Source organism: Spinacia oleracea, chromosome 2 (assembly GCF_020520425.1).
Source record: "Spinacia oleracea cultivar Varoflay chromosome 2, BTI_SOV_V1, whole genome shotgun sequence".
In the NCBI taxonomy this organism is placed as follows: Eukaryota; Viridiplantae; Streptophyta; class Magnoliopsida; order Caryophyllales; family Amaranthaceae; genus Spinacia; species Spinacia oleracea.
The window spans coordinates 17,769,702-17,794,638 of NC_079488.1; the positions used below are offsets into that span (position 1 = coordinate 17,769,702).

General features: G+C 35.4%; 2 protein-coding genes and 1 long non-coding RNA gene across 3 annotated transcripts; 1 reads left to right on the forward strand and 2 right to left on the reverse strand.

The window, feature by feature from the left end:
* Positions 1-3,937: 3,937 nt before the first annotated feature.
* On the reverse strand, positions 3,938-6,794 carry LOC130467760 (sugar transport protein 8-like). The gene is made up of 3 exons (XM_056836523.1): positions 6,509-6,794; positions 5,337-5,945; positions 3,938-4,455 (listed from the first exon to the last, which is right to left on the reverse strand). The coding sequence occupies exons 1-3, from the start codon at positions 6,605-6,607 to the stop codon at positions 4,153-4,155; spliced, it is 1,011 nt and encodes a 336-aa protein (XP_056692501.1). The 5' UTR covers positions 6,608-6,794; the 3' UTR covers positions 3,938-4,152.
* A 938-nt stretch (positions 6,795-7,732) lies between these two features.
* On the reverse strand, positions 7,733-17,554 carry LOC110790785 (sugar transport protein 2). Its single transcript, XM_056835716.1, has 8 exons — positions 17,326-17,554; positions 17,181-17,246; positions 11,032-11,079; positions 10,779-10,832; positions 10,407-10,472; positions 10,058-10,089; positions 9,871-9,959; positions 7,733-7,941 (listed from the first exon to the last, which is right to left on the reverse strand). Exons 1-8 carry the CDS (start codon positions 17,326-17,328, stop codon positions 7,733-7,735), a joined length of 567 nt encoding a protein of 188 aa, XP_056691694.1. The 5' UTR covers positions 17,329-17,554.
* An 83-nt stretch (positions 17,555-17,637) lies between these two features.
* Positions 17,638-22,763, forward strand: LOC110790788 (uncharacterized). Its single transcript, XR_002533916.2, has 2 exons — positions 17,638-21,993; positions 22,424-22,763. It is a non-coding gene; the product is annotated as an uncharacterized lncRNA (long non-coding RNA).
* The last annotated feature ends 2,174 nt before the right edge of the window (positions 22,764-24,937 follow it).

Here is a 24,937-nt window from a genome sequence, read left to right on the forward strand (position 1 = left end):
GTATATATATGCAAACAACATACACACACACACAAAAAAAAAAAAGACATTCAAACCAGATTTATCACTAGTGGAAGTCTTCCCAGGAACAGTATGCCTAACTCTAGAAAATATCAGCTTTGATGGCCTTAATAGTAGCAGCAATAGTAGGCATCTTCTCATTCCAATATACATCATTCTTTGCCAACCATATTTTGTAAATGCAAGCAGCAAGAGTACATACACTTGCATCTTGAACTTTGAGACTTTCCTTCTACAAGTCCAACTGTAAATTCTATCATAATTCTCTTCTTGTAAGCTGTAAGTCTGTGTAACCAAGAAATATCCTGTTTTACAACACAACTAAAATGACAAGAAAAGATCTCCGGGCGTAGTGTACAGATAGTACAGCTATTCTCAGCACTACATGTATATTGACTGAGAACTCCTTAGTTATTAGCCTACCAAGCACGAGCAACCAACATATGGCGTTTTTTTTATGGGAATCTTTAATCAATCCCAAACCCTATTCTTCTGTCGTATAGAACGAAGAAAACCACTTAACCATTTATAGCTAGAGCTAATGGTGTACTATTGTACTTACCACTAGAAAAAGTGGCCCAAGTATTGTTTCTGCTTTTCACTTGTTAATATGGTCACCCAGGCTATAAATGGTCCTGGCTTTCATAAATTGAACAATTGTAATGATCAGAATCTAGCCATGTACCTAAGTTGTTTTATCAACTGCCTTTATACAACAGCTAATACAAAGAGCTTAGTGAACCAGATTGCCAAATAAGTCCGTTAATCACTTGTGAGGTTTATGTTTTTTTGGCTTTTCGTCATCTAGAAGTCATAAACTGAAGTGCTTGATGTTCGCAGAATTGTTCCAGGTTGTTGTAGACTTGTAGTTGCAATCTAATGATCTCATATCAATTGCCACACTGTGATAAAATGGATTTTCAGCATATAGGACTAGACAAAAAACTTGTGACATCTCGTCGCTCCACGTGTCTATGCCTGAACACTGTATACTTTTCTTAACACTTGTGATATATATTTTTATATTCTTTTCCAGTTTACCCTCTGATTCATCTTGCAGTTTAAAATTTAAATCATCTAGAAACTGCCTCCATGATCATGTTAAAGCCTAATTGCTTTTCTTATTGAATCCACGCTTTTCAGTTAGTTAATTTTCTGTTTGCATCAATCTGAACCACTTTTTGCAGTCTCTTCTATACTCGTTGAAATATTGGATGTTTTGTTTTATTTACACGTTATAGGTATCAACCAAAACCTTTACCACCTTTTTTGTTCATTTGGGACTGTCAAACCAAATCGCAACCCTTTTTGCTCAATTATATGGAGAATGTATATCTGATTGTCTCATGTTATTCGTAGGCATATGCCTTTATTTATATTACAAACTAAATATCCTGCACTTCGTAGGTTTCCTAAGTCTTATAAACTTCTATCTTATATCATATTACATAACTCTATCTCATATGATATTCTATCCTCCAGGATTACTACAATATACACTCTCATAATGACAAAAGTTCTATATTCCTCATTGCTCCCTCTAGATTGTACATTCATTTACTCCAATTACTACGGATTGTGGGTATCCAACACTAATTTGTGGATTGTGAGCCTCGTTAAGGAACTTAAGATCATTTTTTTGAACTTATTTTGGGGAGAGTATGATAATCTGTACAAGTTGACGCAGGAGTAATGTTTTTAAAAGGCCATTTTCTTTCGTGAATGGTTGGATGTCAATGTCCAGGATTCTTCTTGAAAGCCATAATTTTCTGCGCAAATTTCTGATACTGTATCGAAAACTACGGACCTATTTAGCTCTCTGTGCATAAGTTGTAACGCCCTTGGATCATGTAGTTTTCCTCACTTAGATTGTGTTTTGTATAGTAAAAGTTTCATAACAGCTTTTTAAACTATTTAAGTCCTGTAATGCTTGAAGTTCCCTTCTTTTAATGTTCGTCCTTCAGGGGAGTGTATGAAATGAAAGGGAATTTGTTGACTTATTCTCTTAAGTTGGTGTTTGATCTGTTTGCAGCATGACTTACATTGAACGTTATCTCAGGCTCATCAAATCACATATACGAAACAAATCCTAATAGGATTTATGATGTTGCCCTGCTTTGGTAAACTAGGGCTTCTGGTAATGACGTACTGCGGAAGATTGTGGAAATGCTGTGCATTATGTTAAAACCTGTCTTGTCCATGGTAAGTTTAGCTGTATCTAACAGTACTTGATCATTCTTCACCAATTTATTTATCCGTCTTTTTTGTAGTGAGTTCGTTGACGTGTTCTGGTTGCTGTCAGTTAAGGACTCTCATGTTGGGCCACAGTTGGGCACATATTTTATTGGATACTGAGGAGTGATGGGAAATGGAAGGGCCAGGAAAAGCTGTGATCCCGCATTGCTGTTCTACTTGAGGTTAGTTAAGGTTTTCAATTGTTTTCTAATAAATGCTTTATGTAGTACTAACTTTCATTCAAATAGCGTATTTCATGTTACCTCTTCTGACTTTTCCTTCCTTAGAACATGCCAATCCGTGTTTTTTTTTTGGGGAAAATATATGTTTTTTAATGTTCAGCTAGAATACTTTGCAAAATACACATGCTCAAGGGGGGGGGGGGGGGACATGTTCATATTAGAGCTTATCAAATATGTTCAACTACAATTGAAAGTTGTTGGCTTATGTGAGAAAGGAACTTTTTAATTTTGGTTTGGCAATTATATGCGAGGGAGGGAAATTAAAGTTAATCCTTGAAACTCCCAAATTGAGTAGCTATATTTGATCATGTTTATTATCCAAAATAGTCTGTACAAGATAAATAGCAAAACAACTAAGACACATGAGCAGGATAAAATAGAATCCAAACTAGACAACCCTTCTAGGAAGGTCTCTCGTCTCCCCTAGTAAGGATTCTTATAAGTTCCAAGCTCAAAGTCACTGAAGTATGCCACTGATCTGATTTACTTTCTACAAGGAGAAACATCTAAGAACAAATTGCACCTACCTAACAATGCTCAAAAGAGTCTGTACTTTACTTTGGAATGTCCTTTGCTTCCTTTCTCCCCGAAAAAATTATTTTTAGTCAACAAACACATTCTATAAACCTGATGTGTAATCTACACGTGTTGATTCCAAGATGGCTCAAGATAGTTCCAAACATACACTGAAAAAACAAATGACCTCTGTTATCATATCTACAGAACACAATTACAACATGGATTACAACATTCACAAGCAACACCAAACTTGGTGATCAAGTAACAAGTCTACGTAATGGCAACACCGTGAGCCAACCAATATACACTTGGGGGAGCAGGAGAATTGGAAATGAGTTTCCTCCAAGTAACTTTAACTGGATTACCCCTAAGAGCATGAAAAGCCTTCCTGATTGAGAAGTGAGAACTATCAATTAGTTGCCTGTCATACCTAAGTAATCAGTAGCTCCCACACTCTTCTTAATCACCAAAGATGCCCAGTGCAGTTTCTGTTCACATAATATAGGCGGACGGCGGACCCGTTTGATCCGCATCTTGACTTTCTTATGAACCAAACACCATAAAAGCTTGCAAATGGCAACCTCGTTCCAAGATAGCACATCAGTCATATTCAAACAACAATCACCTGAAGCTTTGAGAAGATTCCAAGCCACAAGTGCCTTTTCTGAAGCACATGTGTGACCGGAGAAAGGTTCTACACGCAACTTGAAAAAGCTTTAAAACCCTTTGATGAATAACATATGCCTGCACTAATAAGTTTGAATGCTAAAAAGTTAACCCTTTCCGCATAGAAAAGAAACCTACCTGTTTAACTCTCAATTTTTGCACTGACCTTCCTTATTAAAGGCTCAAACTACACCAAAATAAGAGAGAGGTCACCCTAAATTGTTGAAAGGAAGAACACGAAGAGAGAATTGGAATTCAATCAAAATAGTCTCCTACCAAGTGATAATTGGAATCCACAAATAGTAGATCATGATGACCTATATTACAATAAAATAATGTAATACAAAATTATATGTTCAAGTGTACGTGTCACTAGTCCTAACATACTTCTTCCATAGCCAATGTCTACTCCAGACTAAGCTAACTATTTCAGAACCTTTTACATTAGTCGTCTCTGGTACGAGAAAGACTATGAATAAAATGATAACGACATCCCAAGGAAGAAAAAAAAGAAAACTGATCTGTTTAACTTGCACACCAATAATACTGAGATGGCTGCTGTGATTGCATTTTGTAGCGGTCCCAATGTTATTGATATTGTACTTCCTATTTGCTTTGTCTCTGGTGGAAATGACACCTCCAACCAACCATTTGGTGGAGTTAGGAAGGCATCCATCGCCACGTATAAGCCCCCAACAACTAGCATAGGCTGTGGAAAGTCTAAGTATCTTAACATATGAGAATGCTTGTAAAATTCAATGCACATGACTACCTGCAAAAAGTTAAAAGTTATGTATTGATGATATTAGTTCTTAGCAAGTAAGAAAACATTTCATTCTAGAAAATTAAAACAAAGATTTTTGGTGCAATGAGTTATCTTGGGAAATTCTTAATAGAAGGGTTTATATAGTGAGATGATGCAAGTCATTGCCCATGTTGAAAGCTACCTCATAATGGTATACTGAAGAACTACCTAAAACTAAAGAAAAATAGTGCCTTCAGATTCCACCCTCCACAGCTTTTAGGTAAACAAAGTTGTTCCCAAGAAATGGGAGCCTTCCTAGATCCAGACATAATTGGGAGAAGCTCATCCGAAACTAGAGCTAGAAACGCCTTATTTCGTTTTTGTAAATGTCTGATATTTTTTGATCCGCTTTGTTGGGTTGGTTCACGCGCGCGCAAATGAGCACCAGGCCTCTATTGAAATCTCAGGAAATCCTTAAAAAGAGGGTAGCCAAGTGCGGAGCGGATAACTGCTGAAAGCATCACACAGAAGACTCCTTACCTTAGGAGCAGGATGAGTGATACATTCGGCGAGCGCCGGTGAAGAACGCTTCGGCCGGAGAGGTTTATTGCACAAAAAGGCCGGGACGCCACTCTCCCCTGATTCTGACCTGCAATATGGAATGGGAGCGGGCGATAAGTAATCACCATCCTCGGCCAAAGCCCTGTAGAATATCATTCAAAAGTATTGAAGAAGTTTGAATCGATCTATCTTCTGGTCTGCTTTAAGCTACTTCATACCTCTCAAAAAGTGGGCAGTATAAGGTCAGTAATTCTTTTATATTTAGTAAATATATAGTTAAGACTTAACTCCATTTATCTAAACAAACAATAAGAGAAAAGCAAAACAAAGTATGAGTTAGAATTTACCTCTAAAATCATTCTCAATGAGATGGCGAAAAGTAGTAGCTTTTTTCTACCAAAGAGTTCTACCACACCCAAGCTTAGGAGACGGAAAAATATTTGGATTAAGGATATGCCTATTGGAGCAAAATAAAGATTTTTTTGAAGGATATTGGCTGATTTGAACAATAAAGGGCCGTAAAACTGGATGGTGTCAACTGCCCCAAAGATAGGTAAGATGGAAATAAATAGGGTAATAATAAGTGGTGGATGACTTAGTGGTTTTATTAGTAGTTTAGGAGAAGATTTCTTGGCCTTCTCTACCCAAAATTTCAATATTGATAGGCTCTCCTTTATATCATCCTTTCCATTCACTTTTTGGAGAATTGTTTCTGCTTCGCCTATTTTGTTTTTCTCCAACATAAATGCTGGACTTTCGGTGACAAAAAGTGATAATAAAAGGATAATCATAACTACACCTCCTACGATGCCATAAGATACCCTCCAACCCCATGATGCTTGATTTGATACAATAAGGTTCATTACATTAGCTCCTAAAGGACCAAACATCAATGCAACATTGAACAACATGGGGCATGTATATGGAGTGATCTCTTCTGCAATAGTTGGAATTACCTGGGAAAAAACAGCAAAAACATGTAAGAAATTGTATATAAGCTGGTGTGAAGGTTACAACACACAAAACTTCCTATATGACATCTGACATTCTTATAATCCAAAAATGCTTGGGTAAATTAAGATACATATTACATTAATATGGGTGGAAATTTTTGTTTTACTCAATGAAGGTACAAATAAAGCCAAAATAATTTGTTATTGGAAATTAAAATTCTTAGACAAAACAGCCTTATTTGCTTAAGTTACACTGTTTTTTTTGTTTTTTTCTTTCGATGGATGATAATGGCCATGTACAGGGCTTTTAAAGTATAATAAATGATTAGTCAAAATGATTATAACAATGGAGCTGAAAATTTGACCCTTTTTTCCCGTTTTGGTGCGGAATCCTGATTTACTGGTTTAATGCAAAAAGAACCCTAAAACTACAAAGTGATTCCAAACATTAATTGGAGTGGTGATATGTGGAAATCAGTTGTCTACTCTTCGATTACACACAACAATATGCCATAATTTAGATAAATCGATCAATTTGAATTTGATACATATTTTGTGAGACATACCTTGGATGCAAGTCCAATTCCAATGCTTTGCATCACGAATCCACAGCATGCAATCGAGGTGGCAGGGAACCAAGTAATCAAAATTATGCCAATGAACATCGTGAGAGATGATACTATGACTGTAGACCTGTCAAACGGGTCGGTCGGGTCGGGTTGTAAAAAATTATTTTCGGGTTCGGGTTGAATCGGGTCGGTCACTTTCGGGTTCGGGTTTACAAATGCTTGTTCAAGACCCAGAACTTTCGGGTTCGGGTCGACCCAACGGGTTGAGAGATTTTAAAACGCGCATTATATTTTCTCTAATTTAGGTGATAAATATACAAAATATTGGCACAATTTAACAAATTTTCCTGCACAAGTATATATTTAGTCGAATTCAACCATAAAATGGTGTATAATTCAAATTAAAATCATATTACACACAACAATTAGACCTGTCAAAAATCGACCCGACCCGAAAACCGACCCGAACCCGACCCGAAAATACTGGGTCCTGAACAAGATTTTGTGACCCGTAACCCGATTTTATCCGAACCCGAGCAACCCGAAAAGTAATGGGTCAAAACCCGACCGAACCCGTTTTGGACCCGACCGATTGAAAATCGTTGTATTTATAGTAATAAATGCGATTATGAGAAAATTTAAGCATAATAAACACGCTGTTTTTACTGTTATTGTGTGTAATATGATTTTAATTTGAACTATACGCCATTTTATGGTTGAATTTGACTAAATATAAACTTATGTAGGAAAATTTGTTAATTTGTGCCCATATTTTGTATATTTATCACCTAAATTAATGAAAATATAATGCGCATTTTAAAATCTCTCAACCCGTTGGGTCGACCCGAACCCGAAAGTTCTGGGTCTTGAACAAGCATTTGTAAACCCGAACCCGAAAGTGACCGACCCGATCTAACCCGAACCCGAAAATAATTTTTTACAATCCGACCCAACCGACCCGTTTGACAGGTCTAACAACAATAGTAACAAAAAACGTGTTTATTATACTTAAATTTATTCATAATGTCATTTATTACTATAAATACAATGATTTTCAATCGGTCGGGTCCAAAACGGGTTCGGTCGGGTTTTGACCCATTACTTTTCGGGTTGCTCGGGTTCGGACAAAATCGGGTTACGGGTCACAAAATCTTGTTCAGGACCCAGTATTTTCGGGTCGGGTTCGGGTCGGTTTTCGGGTCGGGTCGATTTTTGACAGGTCTATATGACTGTCAGCTTCCTTCCCCACCGAGTACATAAATAGGGCGTCACGAAGATGGCCACTATTTGTAAAATGTGCAATCCAGCTATGCATGTTTGTATGCCCATGTTAAGAAAAGTACAATACTCATCAATATTTATGTGTCTTTTACGATAAAAAAGATCTTTTGATAGCCTTTTTAACAACCCATCCATGTCTATCACGTTTCCTGCGCGAGAAAAACAAATTCATCATGTCATTATGAAGATTGCAATATTGTAACTAACTGACTGCACTATTTAAATAAATACTTTCTACTTAATATGAGTAGAAAATCTCAGAGATGTGCTTAGATTACTTCTTATTCGCACATAGTCACAGTTTTCTCAAATTAGTATCTTTAAATTAATTTTTTTTTTGGTTATACTTCTGACCAAATTCCTTCTTTTATTGTTCTTTGCCATAATGTACAGTAAGTAGTGCTACTTATGTGGAAAAATGTGTTATAGGTTATGCATTTGTTTTGATATGCTAAGCTAAACCTTATTTGGATCGTGATGCAATAAATTGCCTCTGTTCGTTGATTTGCTGAGTTGCAATCTTATTTTTTGACATGGTTCCAATCTCAAAACGCTTTCACTAGCAACTTACCAGTTTCTATGTTTTTAAAAAATCGGCATTCTTGTTCTTTTTTGAGGAGTAGTTGACTGCTCATTAGCTGAAATCGGACATTTGCATAGACCATAATTTAGATTTTAATGTTGTCATCTGTGTTCAGTTTGACAGTTCAGTTTTCTTTGGGATGTTCGACTTTTTCTGCAATGCTCCTTTTTAAATACTTCTTCTGTATCTTTGCTTTTTGAAAATTATACATAGTACCCTAAGTTCAAGGAAAGTTATATGTGTCATATTTGCATTTCCCTCATAAATCATCTCCTAGGTTTCCACTTTGTTCAACCTCCAGGTAAGGTTAAAGTAGGTGGATGTGAGGCGGATCTTGTTCTCTAGGATATATGGGTAGGTTCCCTTTTGCAATTGCTAGTCTTGATACCCACGCCTTCCTTGTTTATATTCACTACATGAGGATTTAGTGTCTGGATTTTTTAGTGGCGATGCATGGAATTTTCCTTTCGCTACAGACCTCTCCTTGATCGGGAGAGCTAAAGGATGTGGAGGACTCCAGGGTTTTGATGGGGTGGTTCTTCAAGGGAGTTTTGTGTAAAACTATTTTTCACGCTTATAAAAACATCCTAAATATTCACACCTTTATGTTTACAAATTTCATTTGGAAGACAAAGGTACCTCTTTAGATGAGAACGTTCGTACGTACATTACCTTTGGGAAGGATCAACATGAATGATGTGCTCTACAAACGGACCGGCCATTTTCTATTAGTGTGGTACACCAATCTTCCTTCATTTTGAGTTGGCTAATTATCTATGAAGAAGGCTTTTTGCAGTGCATAAAGAGGGTTTTCTCTCACATAGAAGAATGAATTCAAATTCATGTCTTGGGATTTGGAAGGAGGAAAGAAAAGGGAGTTGTGGCGAAATGCTATTATGCCTATTCCCTGGACCATTTGGCCGCAATTGAATGGCTTTATATTTTGAGATAATAGGTATCGTATGGGACTATGGGTTCCTTACCATCTATTTGGCACATTATCACAAGATTTTGGTATTTTCCATCTACACAAATTCTATCATTAGCTCTTATTTCTAGGATAAGATTTTAGTTGATGTAGATACACATGATGTGAGTTCTTGTGGGGTAGAGCTGTTTGCCTGATTTCCTTTAAATGTTACTTAACCAGGCTCTTTCTTGGGCTATCGGCTATCCTTTCATGAAACTAGTAGGATTGAGCTAGTAACTGTAAATATTTTGTATTTTATGTATTTTGTCAACCATACACAATCCTACATCTCTCTCTCTTCAAAAATTCTTAAAATACAAGTAATAGGAGAACAACATAGGAAATTATGCAACTTTTTCAAATAAAATTGTTATCCTTCTAGTTGGGATAAGATTTGATAGACTATTGTGCAAAATAACCATCAGAAAAGACATAGCTATTGTAAGCAAGACTGACTTTTATATGCTGCTCATGAAAGATAAGAACTTATAGAATAGATCCCAAAGGGTGATAACATCTGTTTACCAATTGTAGCATTGAGATAACTTATTGAAAATCCTCCGAGAAGACAGATCGCCATGCATAATAATTTGTCATGAGACCTTTGTGCTGACCTGTATACCATAATACGTAGTATTAATGCTAGAAAAGTGATATCGATTCTCGGTGATTGTCAAATTTTTGTTAATATTTACATGTAATATATCTTTACCTTCTTTGTGTACTTGCTTGTGGTGGATTCTCCTGCATAGTTAACAATTTTAGTTAAAAAAGAAAAGGATATTGTGATTGTAGTAGTTTCAAAACATCTTGAGAATTTATGCTTTCCTATTCGGAAAAAAATGAAGTAATTTGAAGGAAATAACAACAAAATAGGCCATGTACTATTTTAATCTCGTTTTTCCAAGTTTAAACCTTACCATCATTTTAATTTTCTTTAAAGCTTATGATGATATTTTTTCTTTTTCTGTTGATTGTTAATTTAATCTTTTACAAGCTCTAATGATCTTGGAGATGGGTGTCTCAAATGCTTAAAACGACAAGGGATAATTTTTTCTTACCACATTTAAAGCCCCGTGTGATTCTTGAGGGTATGCTGGCCCTTCTTCATTTTGTGTAATAATGTACTGTCAAATGAAAAACCAGAGTCATGGCGGTTATCATCTGCTTAAGACCACTAATGAGATAATGGTGTGTCTATCGGTGTGTAATTTTCAGTCAAACTCATCGGGTTTCCATGTGAACAAACTAGCATGTTGTGATTAAATAAACATAAAATGGTGACACCAATACAAGGAAATTTAAAGCTTGCACCTTTTTGGAGCATTTAGACACCTGGACCTTTTTGGAACATTTAGGTGCTTAATATCTCGTATAAATATATGATACCAATAAATAACTTTAATTCTTTCAAGGATAATTTTTTCCCTTACCTCATTAATGATTTCTTGTGAAGCTGGCCTTTCTTCCTCGTGTCTTATAATGGTCTGCCAAATGAACAAACAACATTTAAATGTTCTATCACACAAAAAAATTCATTTTATTTTGATTCCCATAGGCAGATCCTGAGACAGGGTCACAGGAGAGGTGTGGGGGTATAGTCTCCTCTCCTAAAAAATGTGTGACAAAGTTTATGCAATTGAGAATAACTTTGATTCTCACAAGGATTAAAAAAAAAAATCTTACCGAATCATTGGTTTCTTCTGCAGCCGATCCTTCTGGTGTGATAATGTTCTGTCAAATACAGAAACTGATGTTACAGAAGTTAATCCCAAAAAAAAAATTCAAAGAAAAAAAAGTTATGAAGGTTATGATCTTCATATGATCTCTCAAGTGTATTGTCATATGTTGAAACCCATAATAGTGTAATGAAAGGCTATCCTTAGCGAGGGAATAAAGTTATACATTAGTAGATTTATACATATTTCTTATTATCTGTGTTTAGCAATTTAGCATGTTTCACATGTCCTAGAAATGGCCATAGTCACTTACATTTTGTAATAGAGAGAGTAGACAGTAATTAGAAACTTTTCTAAGCAATCTTAAAGTCTTAAACACACCTTACTATTCTCTAGTTTGTTGAAAGAAGTACTTAGGTTCAATTAGTCTGGATATTTTATTGTTTCCTTTGTATTTCAATCTTACATTTATCTTTTCATAAGTGAAGGACGCATAGTTATAAACTTTTGTTAATTTTCTTCATTCTTTTACTGATATGATTTTAAATTTTATATTATATTAACAGTTGGAGAAAAGGAGAGCAAACAATGAGAAGAAGAAGTCCTCTGTTTTAGAAAGCAAAATTTTTACAGATTTCTCCAACTTCTTTGTACCTCCCCCACCGAGTAACTAGTGAAAGCCCCACTTGCCTTAGCCCATAAAGATGCTAATGTGACTTTGTTCCACAATACCTCACCGGGAAGGAAGCTCATCTAGTTCCCTAACATGTGGAGGCCTTCGAAAATGTAAATTCCATGCATTTTCACCATAGAAACTCGATATATAGGCATTGTGTAGCGAGGACAATTGAAATAAACGAGGGAAATGAACACATAATGGTTGCTCTCCCTCCAAACATCTTCCCAAAATGAATACGACCATCCCTACCTTGAACTTCACTAAAGGAAGGAAAAGACGGAAAACCTAGGAGATGAACTTCCATGGACAACCATGTGTAAGAGCACTTTGAGCATCCCACCCATTTGGTTATGCTTTTTATGACTCGATGCCATAAAGATTCTAGGATCACGAGGAAAATGCCACAACCACTTTCCGACCAAAGATTTTATTTTAAATCTTAAATATTTTATTCGAAACTTTTCATGGATGAAATGGAGAGGAAGGAGTAAACGATGGAAACTTTTATCCTATTTGTTGATTTTGTTTTTAGAACTTTATATTGTACAACTGTGTAGGCTTGTTTTTTTTACAATGGATATTCCAAAAATGGAAATTCCTTTGTTCTTGGTTACTTGTGCCAAGTTGTGCGAATCAGAATGGTTAGTCGTTCAAAGTAAGAGGACCTCCCTTGATGAATTTTAATTCCTTGGTGCAATGGCTGGCTATGATGGATTGGTGGTTCGCAATCCCTCTTTAATTGGGTCCCTTGTAATATTGATAAATTAAATACGTATGCACCCGTGTAGAATTTGTAGGAGTACAAGCTCTATGAACAAGTCGATTGAACATAGTAACCTCATGTTTCTATTTCTTCCCCTCATATTTTGCATTTCCACCTAAGTTGAGGCCCATTGTTGGCCTTCCTTATGATACATAAGGGGTATTCTTTGGTAGAACTTATAAATCAATTGATATCTTTTTAAGGCTTGTGCTTTTTGTGATTCCTTATCGGTCGAGGGTGGATCCGAAGAAATGAAAAACTCTACGTGGATGATTTTGTCATTGCGCGTAAAATTATTATTCAATTCAATATATCCGAAAAGTTCAGATAATTTCGAATAAGGTGGTTTCAGAGCTAAAATATGATCTTGATTTGGTTTCGATTAGTTTTAATAAGTTAAAGTAAGTTCTAACAAGTTTATATAAGAATATCTCATTTGAAAGGTCAAAGTCGCATTGACATATCACAACACTAATTTAAACCTTTATAGTTTATGCTTTATTTATCAATTAGATATTTTGAATCATGATTAAACTAAAAATTATTAAAAATGAACGAAAGACAAAGGGGAAAGAATTTTGTTAATTGTGAATACAAATAGGTTAGTAGGGGAAAAAGTTCCGAAAGAAGTTTACTTGAAATATATGCCTAAACTTGCAAAAAATAGTGAACTTGCATTTATTTAATGTATGTTTATTGAATTTCTTTTCATTGTACACATATCCATTTTGGAACATATACAATGTTTGTAAAATGAATGTAAAATGAATTTTGGAACATTTACTTGTCTTTGATGGAATGTTACGTATGATTTTTTTTTTTTTTGTGTTTGCAGATTTGTGGGATTCAAAATGACTTGTCTTGCGACGGATTTCTCATCTTGTGATTCGTTTTTTCTTGGTTTAGGAGCATGAGAATAAGTGAAGGAACAATTCTTAAACACTCTAAAACCATACCTCGGTAACAAATTATTTTCTATATGATTGCTCTCATTCTTTTACGTGTTGTTTTGTGTGAGGTAATGGATAGTGGTACGGTAATGATTTATATGCAATTTCTTCAAGTCTTGTGAGCGACAAAGTTCATGCTAATGCTTGTCCAACTCTTAGTTGGGTCTTTTCTTTACAAGTGTTCATTATTACTCAACCCTACCTCCAGAGGTGAGATTAAACTCTAATGAAAATCTATAAAGAAAATCACATATTTAAAAAGAATGGAGTTGCATTATTTTCACCATTTATTGCCACGGCCTTGGTATAACTTCTGTATGGAGTTAGCTTTAGTGCCAACTGCCAAGTAGTCCAAGGGCACATGGCAAAGGGAGTTTTCTATTATAAAACTAATTTGTGTTTTATATCATTATGAGATAAAGGCCAGAAACAGATTTTGTTTTTTCTATGGATATTTGGATTTTGTAACCACCTACTTTGGAAGTGAGTCGTACACGTTTATGTTGTTTAACTTGTTTTTGCAAGTTTGTACGGTTTTTTGATGTTGAATAGAGTTGGTCCTTATTAAGTTATCAAGTAATCCAACTTTATACTCTATCCGCTTTTATTGCAACCAGCATGTCATCTGTCCAGGTCATTTTTCCACGTGACACGCTGCCATTAGTCCATTATTATTATTCCGTTTTTTTAAAAAGTTCCTCTTTAATTATTTCTTCTTTTAGAATTTAAGCATGAAGGGGTTCAATAATTTATTTTAGTTTCTTTTTTCTTTTTCTTGATGAAAGTGGGAAGGTGACTTTGTTAGTGAGTAATTGGTCATTTGGATGCAATAAAAGTCGATGCGGTGTAAAGGTTGGATTAAGTAAATGACCCAAAGGTTGTATTATCAAACCATTTTTTTTCCGTTTTTCTTATTGGTGTTTAATGTTCAAATGTTCAATACTCCATCTGTCATAGATTAGTTTTGACACTTATTAGGGCATTTAGGAGATTGTTATTTGTTTTTCAAATATATTTCTATTATAAAAATAGATGGAAAAGTAGATAGTGGGTATTATTTATTGAAAAGTAGATAATGGAGTAATTATTTTAATATAATGTGAGAGAGTGTCTGAGACCTAACGTTTTGGTAGTGGAAAGAGATATATATTAAAATAATTGTGTGGTTTTCCCAAAGTAAAAGTGTAAAAACTAATTTTGGCAATATGAAAATGGAAAGTGTAAAAACTAATCTGAGACGGAGTGAGTATAACCTAATGGGAACATGATCAAATTAGGTCAAACTAAGATGATTAAATCAAATTAATCTAAAGGATGAAAGCGTATCCAAAACATTGCTTAAGGAACAATTAAAGGGTAACTCGATCAAACTTGGTTAAATTAGGTTAAACATGGTCAAATTAGGTTAGATAAAGCCAATTAGATCAAACTAAACCAAATAATGAAATCAAATCTAATAGATTGCTTAAGGAACAGGCAAAAGGTAATATCATCAAACTTAGTTAAATTAGGTCAAATTAAGCCGATCATTACAAACTAAACCAAATAATGAAGCTGAATCCAAAAGATTGATTAAGGAACATATATAGGGTAATTTGGTCAAACTTGGTCACTTTTGATCAAATTTGGCAACACTAAACCAATAAAATCAATTAAAGATGATGAAATCGAATTCAAAAGATTGCTTAAGGAACAAGTAAAGGGCTATTTGGTCAAGCTTTGTAAAATTCGGTCAAACTAAGACGATTTTGTCATACTAAAGAAAATAATGAAATCGAGTCCAAAAGATTGTTGAAGGAATAAGAAAAGAGTAAATTTGGTCAAACGTGGTCAAAATAATCCTTTTAGCGCCACCTAAACCAATTATGAAATTGAATCCAAAAGATTGCTTAAGAAATAAGTAAAGGGCAATTTGGTCAAATCTTGTTCGAAATACGTTAAACTAAGTCGGTTAGATCAAACTAAAGCAAATCAATGACATAGTTATATATTGTAGTAAAATGGATTCGAACCCTTGACCAAAGAGTCCATATGACTTGTTAATCCAGATATAACCATGGATGCAAGAAGTGTTTAGTGATGTATTTTTGTATTTATTACTATGTATCATTTTTTTCTTTTAATCTTTTTCTTGGGGGAATGAAATCGAATCCAAAAGATCGTTTATAGGCAAAAGGTAATTCGATCAAACTTGGTCAAAATAAGTCGATTAGATCAAACTAAACCAAACAATGAAATTGAATCCAATAGATTGTTTAAGAAACATGTAAAGGGTAAATAGGTCAAATTAGGTTAAAATAAGCCGATTAGATCAAACCAACCCAATTAATGAAATTGAATCCAAAAGATTACTTAAGGAGCAAGTAAGTTTGTTTAAACTTGGACAAAATTAGGTAAACTTGGTCAAAGTAGGCCAGACTAAGTCGGTTATATCGAACTAAAGCAAATAATGAAATCGAATCCAAATGATTGCCTAAGGAACATGTAAAAGGAAATTTAGTACAACTTGTTAAAACTTGGTCGAACCAAGCCAATTTGATCGAACTTGGTCGAATTAGGTCAAACTTAGCTGATTTGACAAACCTAATCAATTAGGTCAAACTTAGCTGATTTGACCAACCTAATCAAATGATTAAATAGAATCTAAATGATTGGTCAAGGAACAAGTAAAAGGTTATTTGGTCAAACTTTGTAAAACTAGGCCAAAATAAGTTAATTAGATCTAACCCAAATAATGAAATCGAATACAAAAGATTGCTAAAGGAATAAGTAAAGCGTAATACGGTCAAATTAGGTTAAGTTAACCAAGACCCGACTTGATCTAAAATCAACCGAACAACCAAGTTGACCCGAGAATTAAAGACTCGAACATGACTGACCACAACATTCCGCAAAGTAGTGACCGGACTAACCGACCCGAGAATGACCCAAAGCCGATTTAACCCGCTGAAACTCGAACTCAACCCAACTTACTAATCAATCTAAATTCAACTTGACTTGTTATCTAAGTTCAGATAAATACTTTGTTTATTTGGTGCTAGATTAAGATAATTTTTTTAAATACATGATGCTTATATAATAATATACTTCACCCGTTCCAATATAATTGCACCATATAGGTTTTGCACAAGAACTTATGTTGTGGGTAAAAGGAAGAGAGAGAAAGGCAAAAATTCAAAGTTGCCCATGTGATACAAGCATTAAATAAATCAACCAGTGTAAGATGTAAAGGTATATTGGGTATTTGTAGTGTGAAAATAACTTTTTTATTTCCTAATGGAAATGGTGCAATATTTGTGAAACTTCCTAAAAAGGTAAATGGTGTAATAATATTGGAGCGGAGGAAGTATATCAAACTTGCGATTAATTGATAATACCACTTTTGAAGTAGTATGACGTCATGACTCGTTGAATTATAATTCATTAATGCTCAGTTAGATATAAAAATATCGGTACCTACTAAGATATGGATATATTTATATACAACATAAACATTATTAATGTACTTGGACCGACTGGATAGTGACCTCCCGTACTTGAACCAACTCAGTAATTACCTGATCCGTATTTCGCTCCACCTGATGCTTATGATGATGTTTTCTTAGTGTTGATTGTTAAATTATTTCTTTACTAGCCCTAATAATCTTGGAGATGAGGTGTCTTAGAGGCTTATTCTTCTTCTTCTAGTAATCATGAAATCTTTGATAGTTAGATGTTGGAGAATACATGTAATGCGTAAAAGTATGAGGGAACTCTTTTCTTACCACATCAACAATCTCTTGTGATTCTGTGATATCTAGCCTTCCTTCTTCTGAAGTAGTAGTGTTGTTCTGCCAAATTCACAAACAAGAGTTATGGAAGCAATAATTTGCATAATACCTCTTAGAAGATAAATGGTTTTATTGTTACCATATCAACAATCACAAACAAGAGCTTTGGTGGTAATAATTTGCATTGGACCTTTTAGGAGATAAATGGTTTTATTGTTACCATCACCAATCTCTTGTGATTCTGAATAGCTGGCCTTTTTTCTGGTGAAGTAATGTAATGGTGTTCTGATAAATTCACAAACAAGAGTTACGGAGGTAGGTAATATTTTCTTGGGATCTTTTAGGAGGTAAATGTATTTTATAGGGGGTCCAAGTTGCTGTAAAACTAATCATCTTGCCATATGAAGAATTCTAATGTTTATAGTCCACTACTCCCACTACAAAGGTATTATATTTACACATTGTTAGGTTATTTTATTAAGTGATTCAAGTATATTTGTCCATGGTTGTGATTAAGTAATTTCTAATCTTCTTATTTGGGGACTTTGTCTTTCCAACCTCACTGGATAGTCAAAAGGGTGGGATATGGTTTATTCAGAATTTGTTATTAAGGGCCACAAGAAAAAAGGTTTACTAAAATAGCCCCCCGATCAAGCTTTCCTCTATTGATGGTCCGCTTTAACCATTATTTCATAGAAATTCTAAGCTTCTTAAGAGCTAAACGTTTGGAACTTTTGTTAAATTTTAACTTCTGACATATATTGTTTTAGTGTTGATTTTTACTGAACATGTTTTTTGCTTTAATATTCCTGGGGGTCTAATCAATTTGTCCCTCCTAACAAACCAACTCCAGAAAGAAGTCACGACTACCCGTCTGCCAAGTTATAAGAATCAATATTTGTCTTAATTAATTTCTGGGATAAAAAACATTTTAATTTTTTTTTGATTCCATGTCCATAGCAAGAAACTTGAGACGGGAGGTGGGGGTGATCATGGTCTCCTCCTAATTATGAACTATGTTTCTATGATGCTCGGACTCGGCTCACCACCCCTCCGTACCGGTGTCGACACGACACGACCCGGGTGCGGACACGGAATCCGGATCGGACCCGCCGGAGAGAAAGTGGACTCGACACTCTTTAACCCTAGATCTAAAAATTGAGAAGAGAAAACAACAAATCAAGAGCCGAAACCTTAGGGCTTTTGTTCGGCCAGAAATTCCGAGTTGATCGGACCACCGAGTTGTTGGTTTTCTTCTCCGGCGAAGGGTGGTTGTCGACATTAGCAGAATAGCAGGTTCGACTTTTTTGAAAAAAATATCTTCGACATTAGCAGAATAGCAGGTTCTGATTTTCGGTTTTAATTTTTTTTTACTTTTTAATGTGGGGTTGGGTAGGTGGAAGAAAGTGACTGATTCCCATCTACCTCTTTTTCTGCTTTTTAACTTCGGATTTTTCATGAAATGCCCCTGAGGTTTATCTTAATGCACCAAATACCCCTAAACTTTCCAGAATGCACCAAATACCCCTGAGGTTTAGTATAAATACACAAAATGCCCACAAGGCTAACGGACGTTAAGTACCCGTTAGCGTATGTTTACCTTTATGCCCTTAATAAACCGTTTTCTCTACTTATCCTAACATTAACCCCTTAATTATATTAATCAACTCTTAATTACATTAATTAATCCTTAATTAAATTAATTAACCCTTAATTACATTAACTAATCCTTAATTAAATTAATTAACCCTTAATTAAATTAATTAATTATTATCTAAAAAAACCAATTACCCCCAAATTTTTTGGGATTCTCCATTGCCACCCTGTTGTTTCCTTTGGTCTGTCTCCTCAATTCCCACCACCACCATGTCAACCCTCTCTCCATTATCAATACCAACCATAACTCCTGCTTCCAAGTTCCACCTCCATGCCTAATCTCTCTCCTTCCCTCACCCTCCACACTGATCTAATTTGAGGAGTTAAGCAACCACATGACCTTCATCCTCGCAGCACCAACGAATTAGAGGAGAGAGAACGCCACCACCACCAAACCCCACCGCCGCCATGCCGCCACCACCAAACCCCACTCCCCCTTCCTCACCGATGACGTTTCCCTCCCCCGCACTTCCCCCATCTTCCTCATTGCTCCCCACTGCCGCCGTCACCACCAAACCCGTGTTTCCCTTCCCTGCACTTCCCCCACCTTCCTCATTGCTCCCCACTACCGCCGCCACCAAACCCCACTCCCCCTTCCTCACCGGCGTCGTTGCCCACCCCCCACTTCCCCCTCCGTTACGATAATTGCGACTAGATTGCTGATTTGGGGATCAATTTTTTTGGGATCTGGATTTTGAGGAGAGAGGAAAATCGATGTGCTTATCTGCCGTGGAACAGGCTGGTGTCGGTGGCGGTGTGGGGTGGTGGTGAGGAAGAGAAGGGGTTAGCAGGGTGGTGTGTGTGGTGGTGGTGATGAAGAGAAGGGCTGCCATGGAAGACAGGGAAGAAGGAAGGGGAGAGAGAAAAAAACAAAAAATAAAAAATAAGAAATTAAAAGGGAAAGAGAAAAAATAAAAATTAAATTAAATTAAAGTTAAAGTTAACGGTTAATGTTAACGGAGTTAACGGAAAATAGTCATTTTGGGTATTTTGTGTATTTATACTAAACCTCGGGGGTATTTGGTGCATTCTGGAAAGTTTAAGGGTATTTGGCGCATTAAGATAAACGTCAAGGGCATTTCATGAAAAATCCGTTTTAACTTTATTAGTGGGTAGTCTTGAGTCTTGAGTCCTTTGCCTCTTTTTCTGTTTTTACTTTATTTGATAATATGAGCAATAAAGTATGGTATTTTTATTTAAGGAGTTTGACTTCTCACTTAATACTTAATTATATATATTGAGAAAACTACTATAATCAGTACTTTTTAAAAAAAAATCTGCAAATAAAAAATAAAAAATCTTTATTTTGTTTTTGCACTGCCGTGTCCCCGGGTCTAAATATAAGTTTCGGACCCTTTCAAAACGTGTCCCCGAGTCCTTGATTTTTGAGTTTCTCATGTCCGACACTCGGATCCCTTACCCGGGTCCGACACCCGTACCCGAGTCCGAGCATCCTAGCTATGTTTTATTAAATACGTATCTAATAATGGATAATTTGGCAAGGATGAGCAGACTTTTTTCTTACCAAATCACTGATTTCTTGTGAAGCTGATCCTTCTTCGTCTGGAGGGTTCTGTTAAATAAAGAAACAAGAGTGATAAGTTTATTTGTAGATGCAACTTTTTACTTTTAAGATACATACTCTAGTTTGGCTATAGTTAATACTAATTTATACAGTATTTAACATAAAATATTATCATAAAGCCCTGATTAGTTCAACTTATTCGGGAAAAGTAGGTTAAGGTAGTTCATAATAGTCTAATAGTCCCTCCGTTTTAGAATATGTGCAACACTTGAAATGCACTAAGTTTTAGGCAATTGAATTAAGTTCATTATTTTAATTGCAAGTGAGTGAAGTTGAGAATTAAATGTGTTTATGAAAGGTTAGTGGCGTACTCCATAGTATTTATTCATAAATAGAGAATAGAGAAGTTAAAACAAAAGGTAGTGGGGTAAGACTGGATAGAGGAGAGAGAAATAATAAAGGAATAGCAAGTGAGGTAGATGTAAAGAGAGGGAGAGAGAGAGAGAGGGAGAGTGAATATTGTTTAAAGTTGCCAAAAATTTAAGTGATACACTTGTTTTGAAAAAGGCAAGTGTTGCATTTATTCTGAATGGAAGGAGTATAAGTTTAGACAAGATAAGTTTTGTTTAGACAATTTCAAATAAAATAAGTATTTATTCATACAATTTAGAAAAAAATAAACTAAAATAAAAATGAGTTGAACCAAATAGACCCGAAGTTATACAATTATTTTTTGGAGATATCTCATATGGTATGAAACCCATCATCTTTCCATGTAAAATGTAAACCCCCTTATGTCAAGAAATTATAAGAAATGCCACCTAGGTTTTTAACTTTTTAGTTTTTACTAATTACTAATCTCGGAGATTAACCACCAAGGTTGGTCATTTTAAGTTATTGTTAATTACTGATCTCCGAAACATAAAAATAAAATATTACCAATCTTTGAAATTGACCTTCATAGGCCACCTTAACATATACAAGGATTATATATTGATTGCTAACGAAAATAAAGGGTACTCAGTAGCAACTAGCAAGTGGGCATAAATAGCTCTGTATATGCTACGGTCAAACCATTCGCATATAATCCAAGTGAATGGATCATGGAAAAAGGAGAATGAGAAAGCTGGGATTGGCTGTGCCATGTCTACGGACTTGGATGAAGAGGGCCTATCACACTTAGCACAATCTGCGCTTCATGCTGAATCCCTTGTTTACATGCGCTCTGATGGGCTATCAGTCTGTAATAATGGAAATCCAAAGAGTACTGATAATTTCTGACTCAGAGATCATGGTTCGAAATCTACAAAGAAGAACCAAGGATGACATTTCCATCTTATGGATTTTGGAAGATATTCGAGCTACTGCAGTGGGTTTCGAGGTTGATAAAATCGTAAGGTGGGAAGATTAAAGGATGATTCGGCACACAGAATAGTGAACTCATACAGCTCTCTCTAGCTTTGGGGCATTGAGAAGGAAGGACACTTTCAGAGGCGAAAGGTCAGTGTGGTGGTATTGAGTTGTTTCAGAAGCTTCCCATTTTGAAAAAATGGTTCATTATTTCCCGACTATTGTTGATGATCATTCTCTCCAATACCCCTGGTGCTGAAGACAGGAGGATTAATGGTTAGCCTTTTTCAAATCAACTTGAATCATGCATCTAGGGGAGCCACTTTTTCACTACTTTATTGATCGAACAAGCGTGGTCTTAGCTCTTGTGCACATCTTTTGAGGGTTTACTTGCTTACTTTCTTACTTTAACTGCAACTAAAACTATTACCAGAAAGACTCAATTCAGTTTTAACTTGATTTTGTTTGTGTTTAGCTATTGTCTAAAATGTTTTATGATCATACTTTGTACTTTATGTGGACGAACATTTGAGATCTTTAGGCACTTGTTATTCTTAATTTATATTTCAATATGATGTTGGTTTAAAATGGAGGGTTGTTTTTAGAGTTGTCTTGCTTTTAATGTGAAATGTTGATGGACAATCTGTTCCAGTTCTGATGTTGTGTGCTGTCCTGATCAGCTGGGTTTGTTATTTCTGATCTGCAGAGTTAGGCTGCTGCGCTGCTCCTGGTTGCTCTGTTCTGTTGGTGCTGCTGTGTGTTTTTCAGCCTCTTCTGCACAACGTTGAAGGTGGCCGCATAACTGATGAGGAATTATTTGTAGTTTGTGTGTTTATCGGTTCGTACAATGTAGTTTTAGACCAAAGTCCGACTCTGGTCAACTTTGGTAGTCTTGCTAGTTTTTTTGTTTGTTTGGTTATAGTGTGGTAGGCTATAAGTTTTTGGGCTTACAGGTTGTTGCAAGCCCTAGGTGGTTTTAGTTGAGCTTATACAATTTGGTTTGCTTTTGGAAAAAAATGTTGATTAAAAATTGTTTTTTTGTATGACATGTTGCTATTCCTTTTTAATTTTAGGGTCAGTTATGAGTAGATCAGTTGATGGGCTCACAAGTCACAACCTGGGGCAGGGCATAATGGGCCGTCGCCCTGGCCCCAGGGAAAAAAGCCCATGATCTCTTATGTCAACCTGAATAAGAACAAATAATATTTCGTGCAGAAATGACTTCATCAAGTGAATTAGCCTGGTAGTTTGATTTGCATTTGAAACGTGAGTTCGATTCCTAGCAGTATCTTTTTTTATTTTTTTACTTTTTCTTTTCTTTTTTTCCACGTTTATACCGTAGTTTTTTTCTCTCGTTATTATTATATAGGATTTTTCTTATCTAATCACACTTCTTGTTTAATTTAAAATTAGAAAAAAAGAATTGAATAAAGATTGGAGTTGTCATATATGTAGTTATAGACCTTGTCTTATATTAACTTGATAACTTTGTGAAATATTAAAATATATTTCATGCTTATTATAGCACGAGGTTAAAAGTTTTAATATTGTTTTGGTCGAGTTAAATTTTCTTTGCGAGTTTTATTAGATATAGAGTAATATTAGTCTTAAGAAGTGAAAAATGGGTGATTTAAATAACATTTTTTCAATAATAAAAAGTACACATCTTCGAGAAATTTTTTGTCCCTAAACCTATAAAGTATGGGGCCTAATTTATTTTTTCGCCCATGGGACAATGAAAAGTTAGGACCGGCTTTGATAACACTGCACTCATCTGTGAAGTTGATATAGAAAATCGCACTAATACTTTGAATATATGCATCTCACTTATTCTAATACTTCGAATTACGTTTAATGCATACTCTGTACACAGTTACATGAAAACAATTTTGAAAATACTTAAAACTATAACTACCTACTCCCTCCATTTCTAAATGTTGTATTCATTTGGAATCTTGGGGGGTTTTTAAGAAAAACAGAATCTTGGTTTGTATGGGTATAAGTGTAATGATTGGGTGTAAGAGAAATGATTGTGTGTAAGAATGTATAAGAGATTCTTTTTTAAAGATTAAAGTAAGGAGAGAGAAAATATTAAAGAATTATGGGAAATGGGATATTTTCATTTAATTAATCAAAAATCAGAAAAAATCTGATTGAAGTGGGGACCAAAGTACATGAGGTGGATTTATTTCATCCAATGAGATTACATCAACAGAAAAAAACGGAGGGAAGACTTCCCAAATTGGGAAAGTCCACTTCCCTTTTTACACTTCCCTCCAAAAACAGAAATTTAGCAAAAAGTTTTCCCTCCAAACTTTCTACATTTACCACCCTTTATAAATAGGGGTCATTTTCTACCCAAAAACCCTCATAAATTCCAACTGTTTTAATATCAGTTACAACAACAAAAAACCAAAGGCAATAAATGCACTACAATTAATCAGCAAGGGGACATTAATGGCTTCAGATCAAGAGGAGGACGAGTTCCTCGGTTTTTCCGATGATGAAGGAGACGACACGAACTCTGATTCAGATTATGATGATGATGAGGCAACCCAAAATGCTGAAAGTGAAGTAAATGCTCATCAAATAGGGGACTTTGAGCAAAATCAACAATTGCCAGATCTGAATGAAGTGGGACAAGAATATGCACAAGAATGTGAAGTGGGACCACAGCATACATCAGGTATATCAGATAACCACTCAGTTCCATTTTTGTTTGATTTGAACATGCCAACACAACAAGAGTTCCCACCATCTCCAATTCATCAAACAGAAACAGAGCAAAATCATCATAAGCCTAGAACCCCAAGGATTAACAACGAATTAAGGTTGGAAATCTTGGTGTTCCTTCTCTTAAGAAAAGAAAAGCATTCAGATGAACTCATTCATGGGACAAATAGGCAGGCTGTTATAAAGTTTGGTTACACAAGGAAGACAATTAGACTAATATGGCAGAGAGCATTGGCACATAAGGCAGCCATGGATTCGTATTTCTATGATAGCAAATATCACAACTGTGGGAGGAAGAGAATTCAAGTAACATATGAGTCTATAGCCTCCATAGCCATGGGGGATAGAACAACCATTATTGATCTAGCAAGGATGCTCAATTTGAGTCCCACGACAGTTTGGAGAATGGTGAAAAGAAAACAGATAAAACCACATTCAAGTCCATTGAATCCAGGCATTTCAGAAGAATGCAAGATGGCAAGGATGA

Coding starts and splice junctions, on each gene's coding strand:
- LOC130467760 (XM_056836523.1), bottom strand. CDS start 6,607: ATGTTCATTGGCATAATTTTGATTACTTGGTTCCCTGCCACCTCGATT. Junction 5,946..6,508: donor GAATTGGACTTGCATCCAAG/GTATGTCTCACA, acceptor GTTTTTTCCCAG/GTAATTCCAACTATTGCAGA. Junction 4,456..5,336: donor CATTGAGAATGATTTTAGAG/GTAAATTCTAAC, acceptor AACTTTTTGCAG/GTAGTCATGTGCATTGAATT.
- LOC110790785 (XM_056835716.1), bottom strand. Junction 10,833..11,031: donor CAGAAGAAACCAATGATTCG/GTAAGATTTTTT, acceptor TTCATTTGGCAG/ACCATTATAAGACACGAGGA. Junction 9,960..10,057: donor CAAGCAAGTACACAAAGAAG/GTAAAGATATAT, acceptor TATGGTATACAG/GTCAGCACAAAGGTCTCATG.